Raw genomic sequence first — 13544 nt, forward strand, 5'->3', positions numbered from 1 at the left:
ATTTATATAAATCTGTAATAAATGAAGCACTGCTTGATGCCAAGGAGGGATAGTCTTTTTTGCCCCTTGCCAGCTCTTGTTTTCCCCAAGAGCTGTCATATTCTTAGTATAGCTTTCGTGTTCTGTAGCATAAAAATCTTGAGACTTTAGTTATTTATGAATTGTATTTAAACCTATGCTAAGGTTAGCTATTCTATGAAGTCTGAGCTGTATTGCTTTAAAAAGACACATTAGCTTCGTAGTTTATTCTTTATGCTGAAAGCTGCTGCAGCTGGGAATTGTGCAGTGACGTGACGGAAGCCCATTCCTATCTGCTGCTGTCTTCCAGGACAGGGACTGCTCTTTTGTGTGAATGGGAGATACAGCTGTGAGAGTAACTCTGCAGTGGCCATTTTGAAAACAAATGAGAATACCTGTCAGTGGGCTGGGACCGTAGAGGAGCTTCCCTCCATGAGATCAATTTGCTAGCTTATTTTTTTGGCTGGAGGAGTGCAGTTATTGCAGGAGCCCCCTCTTTATAGGGGGAATAAGATTATTAGGGGTTTGAGTTCTCTTTCCTAGGTAATGATGTGCATGAGTGTATCTGCAGTACTTTGAAGGATTGCCTAAAAAAGTCACGCTTTTCCTAACGAAAAAAGGAAAATGGCTAAACTAAATAAATGTGCAGTTCTGAAAGGCTAGTAGGAATCATACATAATGGTTGTTAGCTTCATTGTGCGAGTAGTCAAAGTAAGCAGTGGGAGGAGGGTGTCTGGTGCTGTTTGCTAGTTGCAATATGGATAAAAGTATTCCGCACCTTATCTCCATTAGGCATTGCAAAAGCTTATTTCACTGTAGAAAACCTGAGTTTGTATCTGAAGGCAGGCTTGATCTCTCTAAGCTTTGTCTTCACTGTCGTCTAACCTTGAATTGGGGAGTCACGAATCTATAATCTTGTTTTAGCGTGATTGCTTTGCAGCGCTGCAGAGGAATTCTATATGCTCACTGTTGCTCACTCGCCCTGAATCAACACTGGTCCTTGCTCCAGTCGTGAGGCGAGGAGATTTTCTGCACGCATGCCTTGTGCTTTACTGCACCATTCTTTGCTTTTGTTTTAAGATGCCCTGGCTGGATAGGAAGCAGATAAAAATGTTCTAGGCTCCGAAAACCCACTTCCTTCATTAACCAAACTGCCTTTGTCTGTGATCTGCTGCTTTTGCTTGTTAACTTTTTGCCTTTTTTTTTTTTTTTAACTGCAGGCAGTGTTTGTCTAGTGTGCTTCTGAAGAGGTGGTTGATGTTTTTTAGGAGACCTCTTACTTAGGAGGGCAGTGGCTGCTACTTCTTACAAGCAGAAAGAAAATGGGAGCACAGACTCATTCCCTGCACCTTTTGGTGCTGCCTTGTCCTGTGCATATTTGACCATGTGCTGAGGTTTCTGGAGGATGTAGGTGCTATTGGCAGCATTCACATGTTCACCCATTTGTAAGCTTTCTGGAGGAGAGCCTGCTCATGCAGATCCTGGGGGCCTGTACCATTGGGCATGTTGATCATCTTGTAAACCACAGTCTCTGGCTGGTTACATAACTTGTTTTGTAGGTTTGGCTTGTGACTTTTTTAATAACAGAAAAGCTGTTCCCCTTTAGCACAGGCATGAGGCATCTCACTGATCACTGAGTGCATTGCTTTTTACCCCGAATTAGTGAAGGGTAGGAAATGATACAAACGTTTATGACCGTATCATATACATTATACGTGTGACAAAAGCTGTGAAGCAGGCTACGTGACACATTAGGAAGCAAAGTGGCTAGAGGGTACCAGGGACTAGGGAACCACCTAGTTGCATCCATTGATAACCGGTCCAGTAGCAGAGGCTATGGTCAGTTCTTGTATATTTCTATCTTGAGAGGTTATTGTAACAGGTCAAAGATGTATGAGTAAACTCAAAATAGGAGTTAGAAAGTGATTTTTGACCATATGGGAAGTAAAATTCTGCGACAGTCTTTAGGACAAAGATATTACTGTCCTAAGGTGGAGATTTTGACTTGTGGAAGTGATTGCATGATATGATAAAGATAATACTGGAATTAGAAAATTAAATTGGTAATCTGAGTCCTTGTGCAATTTGTAGTATATATGCAATGGTAGTTCAAAGGAGATGTGGAAACTGTTCTGTTTTTGCCATAGTGTATTTAACCCTATGTTTTAGGGCTTGAATTAGTTGCTTACAAAAGTGTACAATAAATATGCTGTCTGCTTAACAGCATAAACTCTGGTGTTTCTCCTCTGAGATGCTGGGCATGACAAGCAGTACTCCAAATGACATTGTGACACACGCTTGGGTTTCCTATGAGGTATCTTGCTCACATCATCAAAACTAAGTAAATCCTGAGAGTTGAAGTTAGGGAGGAATTTTTCTCTTTTCAGGTTAGACTGGTTGACTGGGCCATTGCAGTTCCCTCTGTAGCATGAATCAGTAAACTTCCTGCTGTTGCAAAAAAAAACTAGGGTTCATGCGAAGCTCCTGGTCTTTTCTAATTTCTTCTTGTGGCATTTCCTATAGTCGAAGATCAAAGGTCACAAATTTGTATGTTTTCTGTCAGGTAGTGTGGATATGGGGGAGTAATTGTTCTGACTCTTGCATGGCTAATGGCTGTAAAATGAATAGTCTTTGATTGCAGAGAGCCAAGTTGATAACTTGGGTCCTCTATTTCAGTTATTTGTTCTGATGAAATAGGTAGCTTCATCTTGTTATGGTATAAACAGAAATACACCCATTGTGTCTATTGTAAAACTTATTTTAAATCCATGTTCCAGTGTGACCAGCCATATCTTTGCATGTGTTTCCCACTGCCATTGAAGTTGACAGTGGTAAAATACAAAACTATTGAATACCAGACAAAATCTCTGTTCATTTTTCTATGAGATGCCTGTGTCTTCCTCTTCTCTCTCCATCATCTTGTAGAAGGGGCAGTGAATACTGGTTGACTGGGTGTGCAGATTCTTTGAGTGCTTGAGGCTGTGGCGTCAGGAGAATGAGAGTTGGGACTGAAGTTGAGTGAGTCCTTTGGACACGAAATATTTGGAGAAATTGTCTGGTACCTCTGTCTTAAACCTGCATAACTTTAGAATCTGCACTGCTGTCACTTAGTTGTGCCTTTAAAATGTGGTGTTGCTGGACACTCCAGATTGCATGAGAATAGTTAATTTTAGGGCTCAGGAGAAGATATTTTGGTGTTGAAGAAAAATCCTTAAGTTGTTCAGAATCCTCTACTAATCAGTAGTACTATAAATAAAGAAAACTTTCCTTGTGTGGAATCTAGTACACCAACAGATTTTTTTTGCCTTATTAGAAATTTCAACTTACTACAGCCTACAAATGGAATAACCTCAGTTAGCAGTGTGAGCACATAACGCCCCATGTGGCTTTCTTTGTTCGAAGACCTTGATACTACACTGAAAGTTCCTTTTTGCTCACTTGTACTTTAAACGTTGTATCCAAAGCTTTGGCAGGTTCTAAATCACTTAAGTGGTGTGCATTAGTGACTAACCTGCGCAGTGATTTAGGTATTTTATCACTCTTCCCCCCCCCCCCCCCTTCTTGCCCTTTATTTTGATCAGTATAGGATCAGTTGGAAGGGGTATGCAAAATAAGACTGTTCATACATAACTGAAATGAAAGCTGTTATTAGAGGCTAAAACCATGCACCATCTGTAACCCATTATAATGGCTGTGCCAGCCTTATCCAACCAAGAAAGCGTCATTATAGAAGAGAAAGAGATGCCCCTTTGGTGCAGTGTGCTTGCAAGGGCCAGTTCATGCAGATTCTCTCTCTTTGAATAGAGGTTTCTGTGCACATTTCTCAGAATTGAGAGAAGATGTTAGTCTTGCATGTGCAAGTTCCACACTTACACATGTGCTAGTCTCAAAGCGTGGCTTGTCATGGGAATCTGTTCAGGTTGCAGTCTAATTCTTTTGTGAAACAGCCAGTGTAAAGCATTGCTGAACTTTGGCTAGTGATAACTTGGTGGTAGAGAATCTTGAGTCCTACACTACTGTATGCTTTGGTGTATTGTGAGTGAGCTGTTTTCAGAGGACACTGTATTACTGGATATCTTTCCTTATTTTTCTTTCTCTCCTCATCTACAGCCCTAAAACTCGGGGAAGGCAGGATGTTGCCTTCATTGCCTAAAAATCAGCCAACGCTTTGATACAAGCTCCCATTCAGACAACTCTTATTCAGTTGGCTCATAAACAGACTTCCTGGGCCTCTCTTCAGGAGACAACAGATGGCTGAAATAGGAAGCTACTACAGTTAGTTTGACTACTGAGTAAATGTGCATCATTACACTTATGAACTGGTATAGCTTTCTTGTACAGGCAGTAGCTTATTCTTGCTCTACTTGCTTGGACTTCTCGAACTCTGCCAAAACCAGTCTGCTTGCAACTTCTTCGTTGGAAGGCAATCTGTAGAAGAAACAGGATTCAAAAACCCAGTCCATACTCAAAGTTAACACCAACATGTCAGTGTGATAGTTAAAACTTAGTTAAACCAGCATAGCTTCTGTATGTGAACAGTGGTTAAAATTGTGACACTCAGCTCCAAAATGGAAACTAGAAATGAGTGTAATCAATATGAAAGATTCAACTGCCTTGCTAATGCACAAGTTGTACCAAAACTGGTTTTTCTTCTTGCCTGCCCCTTCCCCATAGCATGTGTTATAAGTAATCCACTTCCAGATGTGGAGGGAGATAAGGTGGCAGTCTTGACTTTGTGAAATTGTTCAGATCTGCTGCTACTTTATACCAGCTTCTTTTCCTTATTTTTAAGAACATAGGGTACAAGTATTATACCAAGCATATACACCAAGTAATGGGTATAAATGTTAAAGTACAAGTGGTTTGCAGATACTCTATACACTTTCAGGTCTCAAAAATAATTACTTAAGATACAAATCATGCAGGTGGTAGAGACAAAAAGTCAGTTCAACTAGTTAAAAAATACAACTTTCAATGAAAATTTTTTACTTAAACTTGAAAAATCCTACTGTAAATAGCTGTATTAATTACAACAGTTACTGCAAAGCTGTGTTGGCCATATGCAAGCTGCTTGAACTAGATAAATTATTGAAATTCATATTGACAGAAGAATCTCATGATGGATTACCTACTAGGATTTGTTGGTTAATGGTTTTAACCTTGCCTGTATTAAAGTGAGGGTGATTTCTGGGAGGGAGGAACAAGTCTTGAAGTGGTTTCTAATATTTCCATCCCGCCCTTAAACGAGTGATGAAAGACTTGAGCGAGCTGCCAGATGATAGCGTTCTCATGGTCTGTACTCTGGAAGTGTCTGTCTGGGCAGCAGTCCTGACCCAACAAACTGTGCCTTAGGGTCCCAGAAGTGGGGAGCTGCTGCAGCTTCCTGGCTGACCTGGGTGCTGTTGGTCAGAGGCAGGGTCAGTCAGTATTTGGGCATGTTTCCCATTGCAGTCCTCTGGTGTTGACCTTGTTTGCCTCTGCACCAGTGCAGCCATTCATGGGCTTGACAGTGGGATTTAGAAAGGGAAATTCATTCTTAAAATGGATGAGAGCTGAGCTAGACCCCTTCTCTTGAAGGGCCTTAGAAAGAGACGTGTGGCCCTCAAAACCACTTTTTCTTGGTTACAGTACATGGTATAGCAGTCCTGGTTCTGTGTGTGCTCTTTAAGGTGGTGTGGGAGTGCGGAGCAGGAGCCAATGCTGTCCTTCTCAAAGTGGAGTCACCAATAAAATAATGGTATTAGTGCCTTTGGAGAAGAGGTGAAAAACTGCTGTTAAATCTGTAGTTATTCCCTACTGCTGGGGGAAGAAAGTGTATGCTTATTTTGATGTGTATGTCTTTACCTGCAGCAGAAGCAAAACAATGTATATCAGCTAGGTGTGCCCTTATGGAGGGGTGGCTCAAGCACTTTTTTCTTGCTGATGGGATTTTATAATGCTTTTTGTCGCATATATATCTCTATACCAGACTAGTTTAAATTTCCTAAGTTCTGTTCTGAAGGGTACTTTAGTCTGTAGATGGCAGGCCCTTACTTTGAAGTAGGACCTAAAAAGGGAGGAAATGTCCTGTTACTCATACTTTAGTTTGAAATCCCTAATCTTCAGCTGCTTGAATCTGATGCTTCAACCAATTCTATTACAGTTTAACTAAGCAATGGCTTCAATAAATCAGGTAAATACCCTTGATTGAAATTGTACTTGCACTCTACTAAACCTTTATGAAGTGCTATAGATGCTTTTCTAAGTCCCTGCCTTAAGGAGCATACACTGTAAGCTAGAGTTGCTAGAAACCAAACACCTAGCAGTGCTGGGAGACAAAACAATAACTTCTGAGCAAGGCTGCTAAAATTCTGAGCTGTTTATCTGGGAATAAAGCTGTTGAAGGGAAGTCCGTGAATTTTGAGTTGGAAGGAGGTGAAACAATCTCTAAGCTTTAGAGGGAGTGACTATTCTTTGGATACCTCACTAATTAGGATGAAAGGAGTAACCTGCTTCTAAGAGTCACTGAAACTGAATGTTTTCCAGATTGGGTCATCTTAGAATATGTCCAGTTGTTGTCAGCATAACAGGGAATGGCACTGGTACATGTTTTCTCTTCTCTTTGTTTTTGTTTATTATTTTGTTGAAACTTGTTAATCCTTGAGCTAAAGGGATGGCACCATCTTGCAGGACTGTAGTGCCCTCTGGCTAGATGGATAACGGTATTGATACAAGTCTGGTTGCAGGCAAGTGGGCACCTGTGAACGTATTCTTGATTTCTCCGCATGGTCCACCTCTTTCCATCACTTGGACCTTGATCTTTCTAACTATGGATTTGATTCTATAGCAAAACTGTTGCTCACACTTCCCTAATTGTTGTTGGACAACAACCAGCAAAAAACCCTGCAACACAGGCACATGGCTTTCTAAATCACTGGGGTTAACAATGCAACAGCTAGTACTTGGTTTACTTGCTGTGGCATCGTATGTATGCAATACGTGTTAGTATGCTACAGTACAGCTAGTAATTTTTTTACAAAACTTATTTTATATACTTGACAGACATACCTGCAGCAAGGATATCAGCTTTTTTTATGACAGATATCAAACTTTGCCATGCATATCCTTGCCACATTGGAGCTCTGACATCTTGCAGATAAACTTTGAAACCAGGGAATGGGTAGATGTGTATGTATGTACCCGCATATATGGTCAACTGTATATCTAGCTTCAGTCAGGGCAATACACAGATCCCTCATCCTTAGCATGCCACTGCACTGTTGTCTGACCAGTATTCAACCCAGAATAGGACCTTCATTGGCAGCCTCACCACTTGCTGTAATGTCCACTTATTTATAGCTAGCAGTCATAGAAACTGAAATGGCTACCTCAAAACATTTCCTAGCTGTTATTACTCAAACAAAAGTGTTCTGGCTGCTGCTTGCATGCCAGCTGTTATGGGTGATCTGCAAGCAATGACTAATCAAATCATCTGCAAACATGTCTCCTTCTGGTGCCCTGAAGGAAGGTTATCACTGAGTTTCAGTGCTGGACAACACCTCAGTCAGCTGTGCAGTGTCACTGAGGTGAAGCTTGACCTGAACCAGGAGTATTGCTCCAATGCTCAGTTTTCTGAAATATTAAACAAGTCCAATTATTTAAAGCATGTCTAGGTTCAGAGGTAAGCAGTGGAGGCACAAAACAAGCTGCTCTAACCTGACTGTGAGGGCAACCGACAGAAAAATCCAGTATGTTCTGTAGCCACTTGCAGAGACAGATGAATGACAGCTAAATGAATAGGGATGTTGAAGAGCAGAAACTGGATTTGATGGAAGAGAAGAGCTGAGAGAAAACAGGAATGGTGCTGAATGTGCTTGCTTAGAAAGTAGTTGGAGAAGCAGATTCTGGATGGAGGGATTACTCTTTAGTGAGCAAACTGAGATGATCAGCTGCTGGTGTGGTGAGAGCCCTGGAATAATCTGTCAAATTAATGACATGTTGAGTCACTCAAGTTCTTCAGCATGTGAAGAAGAATCCTAGAAAGACTTAAGGCTTGACACAGGTCCTCGTCATCGACAGGTGGAAAGTTTAAGCTCTAGAAGCCCAGCTTCCTACTGATGGCTGTATCACAAACAAGTTATACTTGCTGCTGGTAGGTACGGTGGTTAGAGAGGGATCTGGAAACTACTGGAAAGTAGTTAAACATCCTTCTGGTTTGAGACCTGTTGCCCCATTCTAAAATGTTTGTTTTATTAGATACTTATGGGCTTTAGGATACTTATGGGCTTATTTTACTATGTACTTAAAACTAAGTTGAGACTTGTTTTAATAGTCATAACTGAGCTTTTTCAGATAAATGATTTTGGAAGTCCCTCTTAGCCTGCAAAGCTTTTGAAGAAGCATAGTGGGTTAAAAAACTGGCATGAGAAGAGGAGCTAAACTTATCTCTTGAAATAACAATTAAGTAGGCTCCTAATTCCTTCTCTTCCTCACCTTTCTTACATATGGAAAGGTTTTAGTGAGCTCTCTAAAAGCTTTAGTGAAATTGGAGGTTACACACCCATTCCAGAGTGTCTCTTGTCTGGCTTGGGTACCTTAATAGCCTACTAATGAACATTCATTACAGTTATTTTGATGAAGCAACTAATGTACACGTGTCTGTCTTTTTTAGTGGTCACAGGAGCTACTGATGGGATTGGAAAAGCCTATGCAGAAGAGGTAAGAATTCTTATCCCTTGGGACTCTACCTGGATCCTTGGCAAGATGGCATGCTGTCTTATCTCTGTAAAGCATCGGGCCATATCCTCTCACCTTATCTTAACATAGATACATGTGAAGAAGGATGTCTCTTGCCTTGTCCCTATGCAGGTGACCAGCTAAGAGCATATCCTTTTTCCTTTGTTTCCTTTATTTGCCTTCTCTCTTCAGCCTTTACGTAGTCTTTTTAATTTTAACTCTTAAAGAATTATTTCCCTTTCCCAACCCTTGGGGTTTTCTTTTGGAATTATACCCTGTTATAGCCTGCTGCCTAGGAAGTTTCTGAAGCCTGGGTTTTGCCTTTTTTACTGTATTTTTGCTCTGGATATGTGGGCTCCAAATGTGGGACTGGAATGCATTGCTTAAGACAGAGAACGCCTGTTAATATGGGGTGCTTCAGCCTATAAGCCTAGGGAACATCATGACAAATAGTGCTGACTACAACAATTTACAGCAAAAATAACTTCCAGCTCTAGCATTAGTATTGAAGTGAACCTGTCTGTGATCATTTGGGGTGTTCTCTGAAGCACCATTATGACTGTGTGAAGAGATCAGCTGTAAGAGATTCCCTTTTTCTAGAATTTTTCGTTCTGCAGAGACCACAGGAAGATTACCCTCTTTTAAGGGTTGGCTTTACCCTTTGGATTTCCCCTGTATCCCTGCAGGGATCTCCCCCTGCCCCTTGTGCTATGTAGAAAATAGCACCTTGTGCCCCTGGATCAGCATATAAGGGAGGTGGCAGTGGAGGTGAATAAGCTTGATGTCAAGAGCACCTGATTCTTGCATGGAGCTGAAAGCTTGTACATGCCAAATATCCCAGTTACATGGCACTGAAGCAAATTATGCAACACTTAACTGCCTAGAGCAAGTAGAATGAAGTCACTGTGCCCAGGGCATAGTACTATTGGGAGGAAGTCCTCTAGTGTGAAAGACACCCCCTCAATGTCATGGGAGATTAGTTTCCCTACAGATCAAGAAGGCTTTGGGTGTGTGGGTTTTTTGGTGTGTGTGTGTGTGTGTGTGTGTGTGTGTGTGTGTGTGTGTATCTTCTCCCCCCCCCCCCTTGCCTGAAACTACTGTTTAATGTAACCTAGACTTTATATGTTAGATTGTGTTAGCCAAACCACAACTTTCTTTGTTCTGCTGGTGCCTCTGAGAAAGAGGCCACCTTAGAACAAGACTATGTGCTTCTGGCAGACCCCTGTATACCGTATTAGAAAAGCTGATCATAAGTATGAGGTCTGGCTGAGAAACACTGACTCATTCAGCTTCTTTGCCGGTAGTTGCTGTAGGCATCAAGAAATAAGCACCCAGAGGGTACAAATCCTCATTCTCAGGCTATAGATTAAAACACATTTTATCCCTTGACAGTTTAGTTGGATGAAGAACTTGAAGTCAGGTGTGAATGCAGGGTCATGGAATAACTGAGAAGACTTCTAAAAATCTTTCAGTTAACTCTAGGGATGTGTTCATAAGACTGCCAGCAGAGTCTCAACTTTCTACTAGGGATTCCCTTCAGTGTAGTAAAAATGCCACTGACATACAGCTGCTTGGGCATTCATGGCTGTGATCATAATCATGCAGATTACCTCCTTCTGCCTGGAAGAGTTTAAGTGAGAAATGCAGTCTCCTCTTCAAAAGTTTGACATCATCACTGATAAGTGATGAAAGAATATTACTTGTTCGTGGATTCCCTGGTATTACTCTGCTATGTTGGGTTACCTTCCTTTTTTGACCATGCTTACGTTTCTGCATGCTCTGTACTTAGAAAATTCCTCTTGCAAGTTTGTTTCCGTTTCCAGACTTCAGATGCACTTCCCAGAGTGCATTCTTTCAATGCGAACATAGCATTAGTTTCTCCCAAGGTCCTTCCTGTGGCGAAGACCCTCTAAATATGGGTGAGGGTTCACTAACTGCATGCGCTGGCATGGCTTTACTACTTTTGTTTTTGAGACAATGTATAGTTGGATACTTTTCTGTAAAGGTGAAGTACCCACTTAAACAATCAGCCCCCAAAGCTTCTGATTGCTGAAAGCAAGCAAACTGCATGTCAACGGTTTATAACATCTACCCTTAAGGAACATCTTCAGGGCTTTTCTGCCCCATGGGGCCTCCCATGTTGGTCATATGCAGTGAAGACTGATCACTTAGTCATGTTGGTGCAACATCTCTTTTTTCAGTAAGCAGACTGTTTCTGAGACTCAGATGTGAGGTGTATCATTTTCTTGGCAATAGTCTTTTCTATCAGGATTGCTGAACACGCTGGTGGGACCATCTCAGATATTTCAGACCTGTGAGGAGATTATCATCAGGTTGTCCTCAGTGTTACAAATAGAGATACTTTCAGGTAAATTTTCTGCCTTAGCCTTCTTGATCCCATGGAATGGGATCAGGCTATGTTAACTCCTCCTTCATCTTCTCCTCTCTTTCCCTTCCAAAGACCAAGTCTGCTGCTGTGCAAGGTATATTGAAATTTACCCATGATCTTGCTTGTCCTCTCTTGGCTGAATTAAGTCAGCCAGCTTGGATGTTAGCTAGCTCTCCATCTAGGAAGTAAAGAATTTCTTTCAGTAAGAGAAAATATTAGCTGTTGAAGTGAGCTAGATGCTTATCTGAAGGTGGATATGTTCATCCCTTTAGACCATCATCCTCATAATACTAGATGATATTCTTGAGCTGAAAGTTTAAGTTACCCATAAGCTTGAACTTGGTAGTAGTTAGTAATTCCTGTTGCAGGTATCTTCAATTTCATCAAACCTCATTTTAAGCTTGTGAGAGAGATAGTATGATATTACTTCTGCTTAGACATCACCTATGCCAGTGGAATGCAAACCTTGTGATATGGCCCTTATGGGACATATAACCTTTGAACTCTAGTGACTGAAATTCATTGTGCTTCTTTGTGAAAGAAGCTTTCTTGATTTGTATAACTTCTGCTAGAAAGGTAGATGAGATTCAGGTGCTTCAGGATAGTTCCCATACTGTGGTTTTTTTAGATGTCCTTTAAGATGCAATCCCATCTGCTTCCTAAGGCTGTGAGTGAGTTTTATTGGAACAGTGAATTAACCTGCACATTTTTTTGTATGTAGGTATTAAGTGTCTGAAGGGCAGTGTCGCTATACACTGTAGATGTCAAGTGGATGTATTCTTTTTACCTTTCACTGGAACAGGCACTTAAAACAGTCACAAAGATTGTTTTCATTGCTGAGTAATTCAGATATCTAGCTGTCTTCCTGCAGACACTGGATTGTTAGATCATGTTACAAATCTGCAGAGGTAGGTCTAGTTTTGATGACCAGGATATGCTGTGATGACAGCTTAAGTTATATGAATACCTTCCCTAAAAGAACTGCATGAGTAAATTAACCTTTTTGCCCATGATTAGTACAAAGTAAAGGTGGAGCCTGAATCCTTCCTGAATAAACTGCTAAAAGAAGGAAGGCTTGAGTGCTAGGGTGACTGTACAGCACAGCTATTTGAGTGACAATGGATATCTTAACTGAACTCTTTAAACTTAATTATGCTTATATAACTTTTTTGCTCTGACTTGCAGCATTGTGTTTCAAAAGTTTTGTAAAATCTGCTGTTGGCTTTCTTTTTTTATAAGTGTGGTTAAGATGGTGTATTTGGTGTGAAGGAAATCAAGTAAGAAGTAGCATGCAAGTACTTGTCCTAGTTTTCCCCTTCATATCTCTATTTCAAATTGTAATTTTTCAAACCTGCTGGTCAATTGCAGCTTGTTATAATGTTTGACAAATTATGAATTCCTTTAATGTTAACTTGGAAGCTGTTATTTATGACTCCTTATGTCTCCTCCTGTTTTGTTCTGTTTCAGTTAGCAAGACGTGGAATGAAGGTGGCCCTAATCAGTAGGTCAAAAGAAAAACTAGACCAGGTTGCCAGTGAAATAAGTGAGTTGAAAACTTCTTCTCTAAACTTCATATGTATGCTTATATATAAATGAATGTAATTGCATGTGAATTTCATATGTGCTAATATATACAGCTTGAATTTTAAAAATTTATTCTTGTGCACAGTGCAAATCTAACAGACATGTAGGTAGAAGAAGGCCTTGCTGATCAATTTTATGGATGTGCTTGTCTAATTTCTGAGAACAATAGGGTTTAATTCTGGAATACAAACTTCTAAAACTGGTGCATTCTTAAATAAGAACAGCTTACCATATCAGACCAAAATACCAGTTATCCCAATAGCAGATATCTAAAAATGTAATAAAGAGGGAAATGTGTAATTATTTGCCCTGAATACTCTCTCAGCTTCCAGCAGGTTTGATTCTTGGGCTTGGACCAGAAGGGTGGTTTCTTTGGAACTTGAAGTTTTTCAGAGCATGTTCTTTGTTACTCATTGTATCATCAAGTATACAAATTTATTGTGGGTCAGTCCTCTCCTCCCCCCCCCCGCCCTCTTTTTTTGGTTTTGTTTTGCATGGATAAGCTACTTGAAGATCAGTTGTAAGTTCTCCTAAGGTGACAGTGTAGATAGTTGTAGGAATACAGGGAATGAATTAATGTGTTTTAAGAACCTGTATTTGGGATTGCTTTTCAGTAAGCATGTAGTAAATGGTTATAATACAAAAATAAGGGAATAACTTAAGTATTCCAAGCACAAATGTAAAATGGATATTTGTACAGGGTCAGTTGGGGAAAAGAGATTTCTCGTGTTTCATGCTGACAGATGATATTCCAACCGGAATAGGCTACAACCATAATGCACAAGAATTCCTATCTCTTATTTAAGCAGATTTAATGTGAAGTTATTAGTTTATGCAG

General features: G+C 40.5%; 1 protein-coding gene across 1 annotated transcript in view; it reads left to right on the forward strand.

Annotated features, from left to right (window-relative positions):
• The window catches only part of HSD17B12 (hydroxysteroid 17-beta dehydrogenase 12), a 93141-nt gene that overhangs the window by 27483 nt on the left and 52114 nt on the right, over nt 1–13544 (forward strand). The window contains exons 2-3 of the mRNA XM_067296314.1: nt 8669–8715; nt 12590–12665. Of these exons, the coding sequence (XP_067152415.1) occupies nt 8669–8715; nt 12590–12665 (123 nt within the window). The remainder of the gene's footprint in view (nt 1–8668; nt 8716–12589; nt 12666–13544) is intronic.

Source organism: Apteryx mantelli, chromosome 4 (genome assembly GCF_036417845.1).
Source record: "Apteryx mantelli isolate bAptMan1 chromosome 4, bAptMan1.hap1, whole genome shotgun sequence".
NCBI classification, from domain to species: domain Eukaryota; kingdom Metazoa; phylum Chordata; class Aves; order Apterygiformes; family Apterygidae; genus Apteryx; species Apteryx mantelli.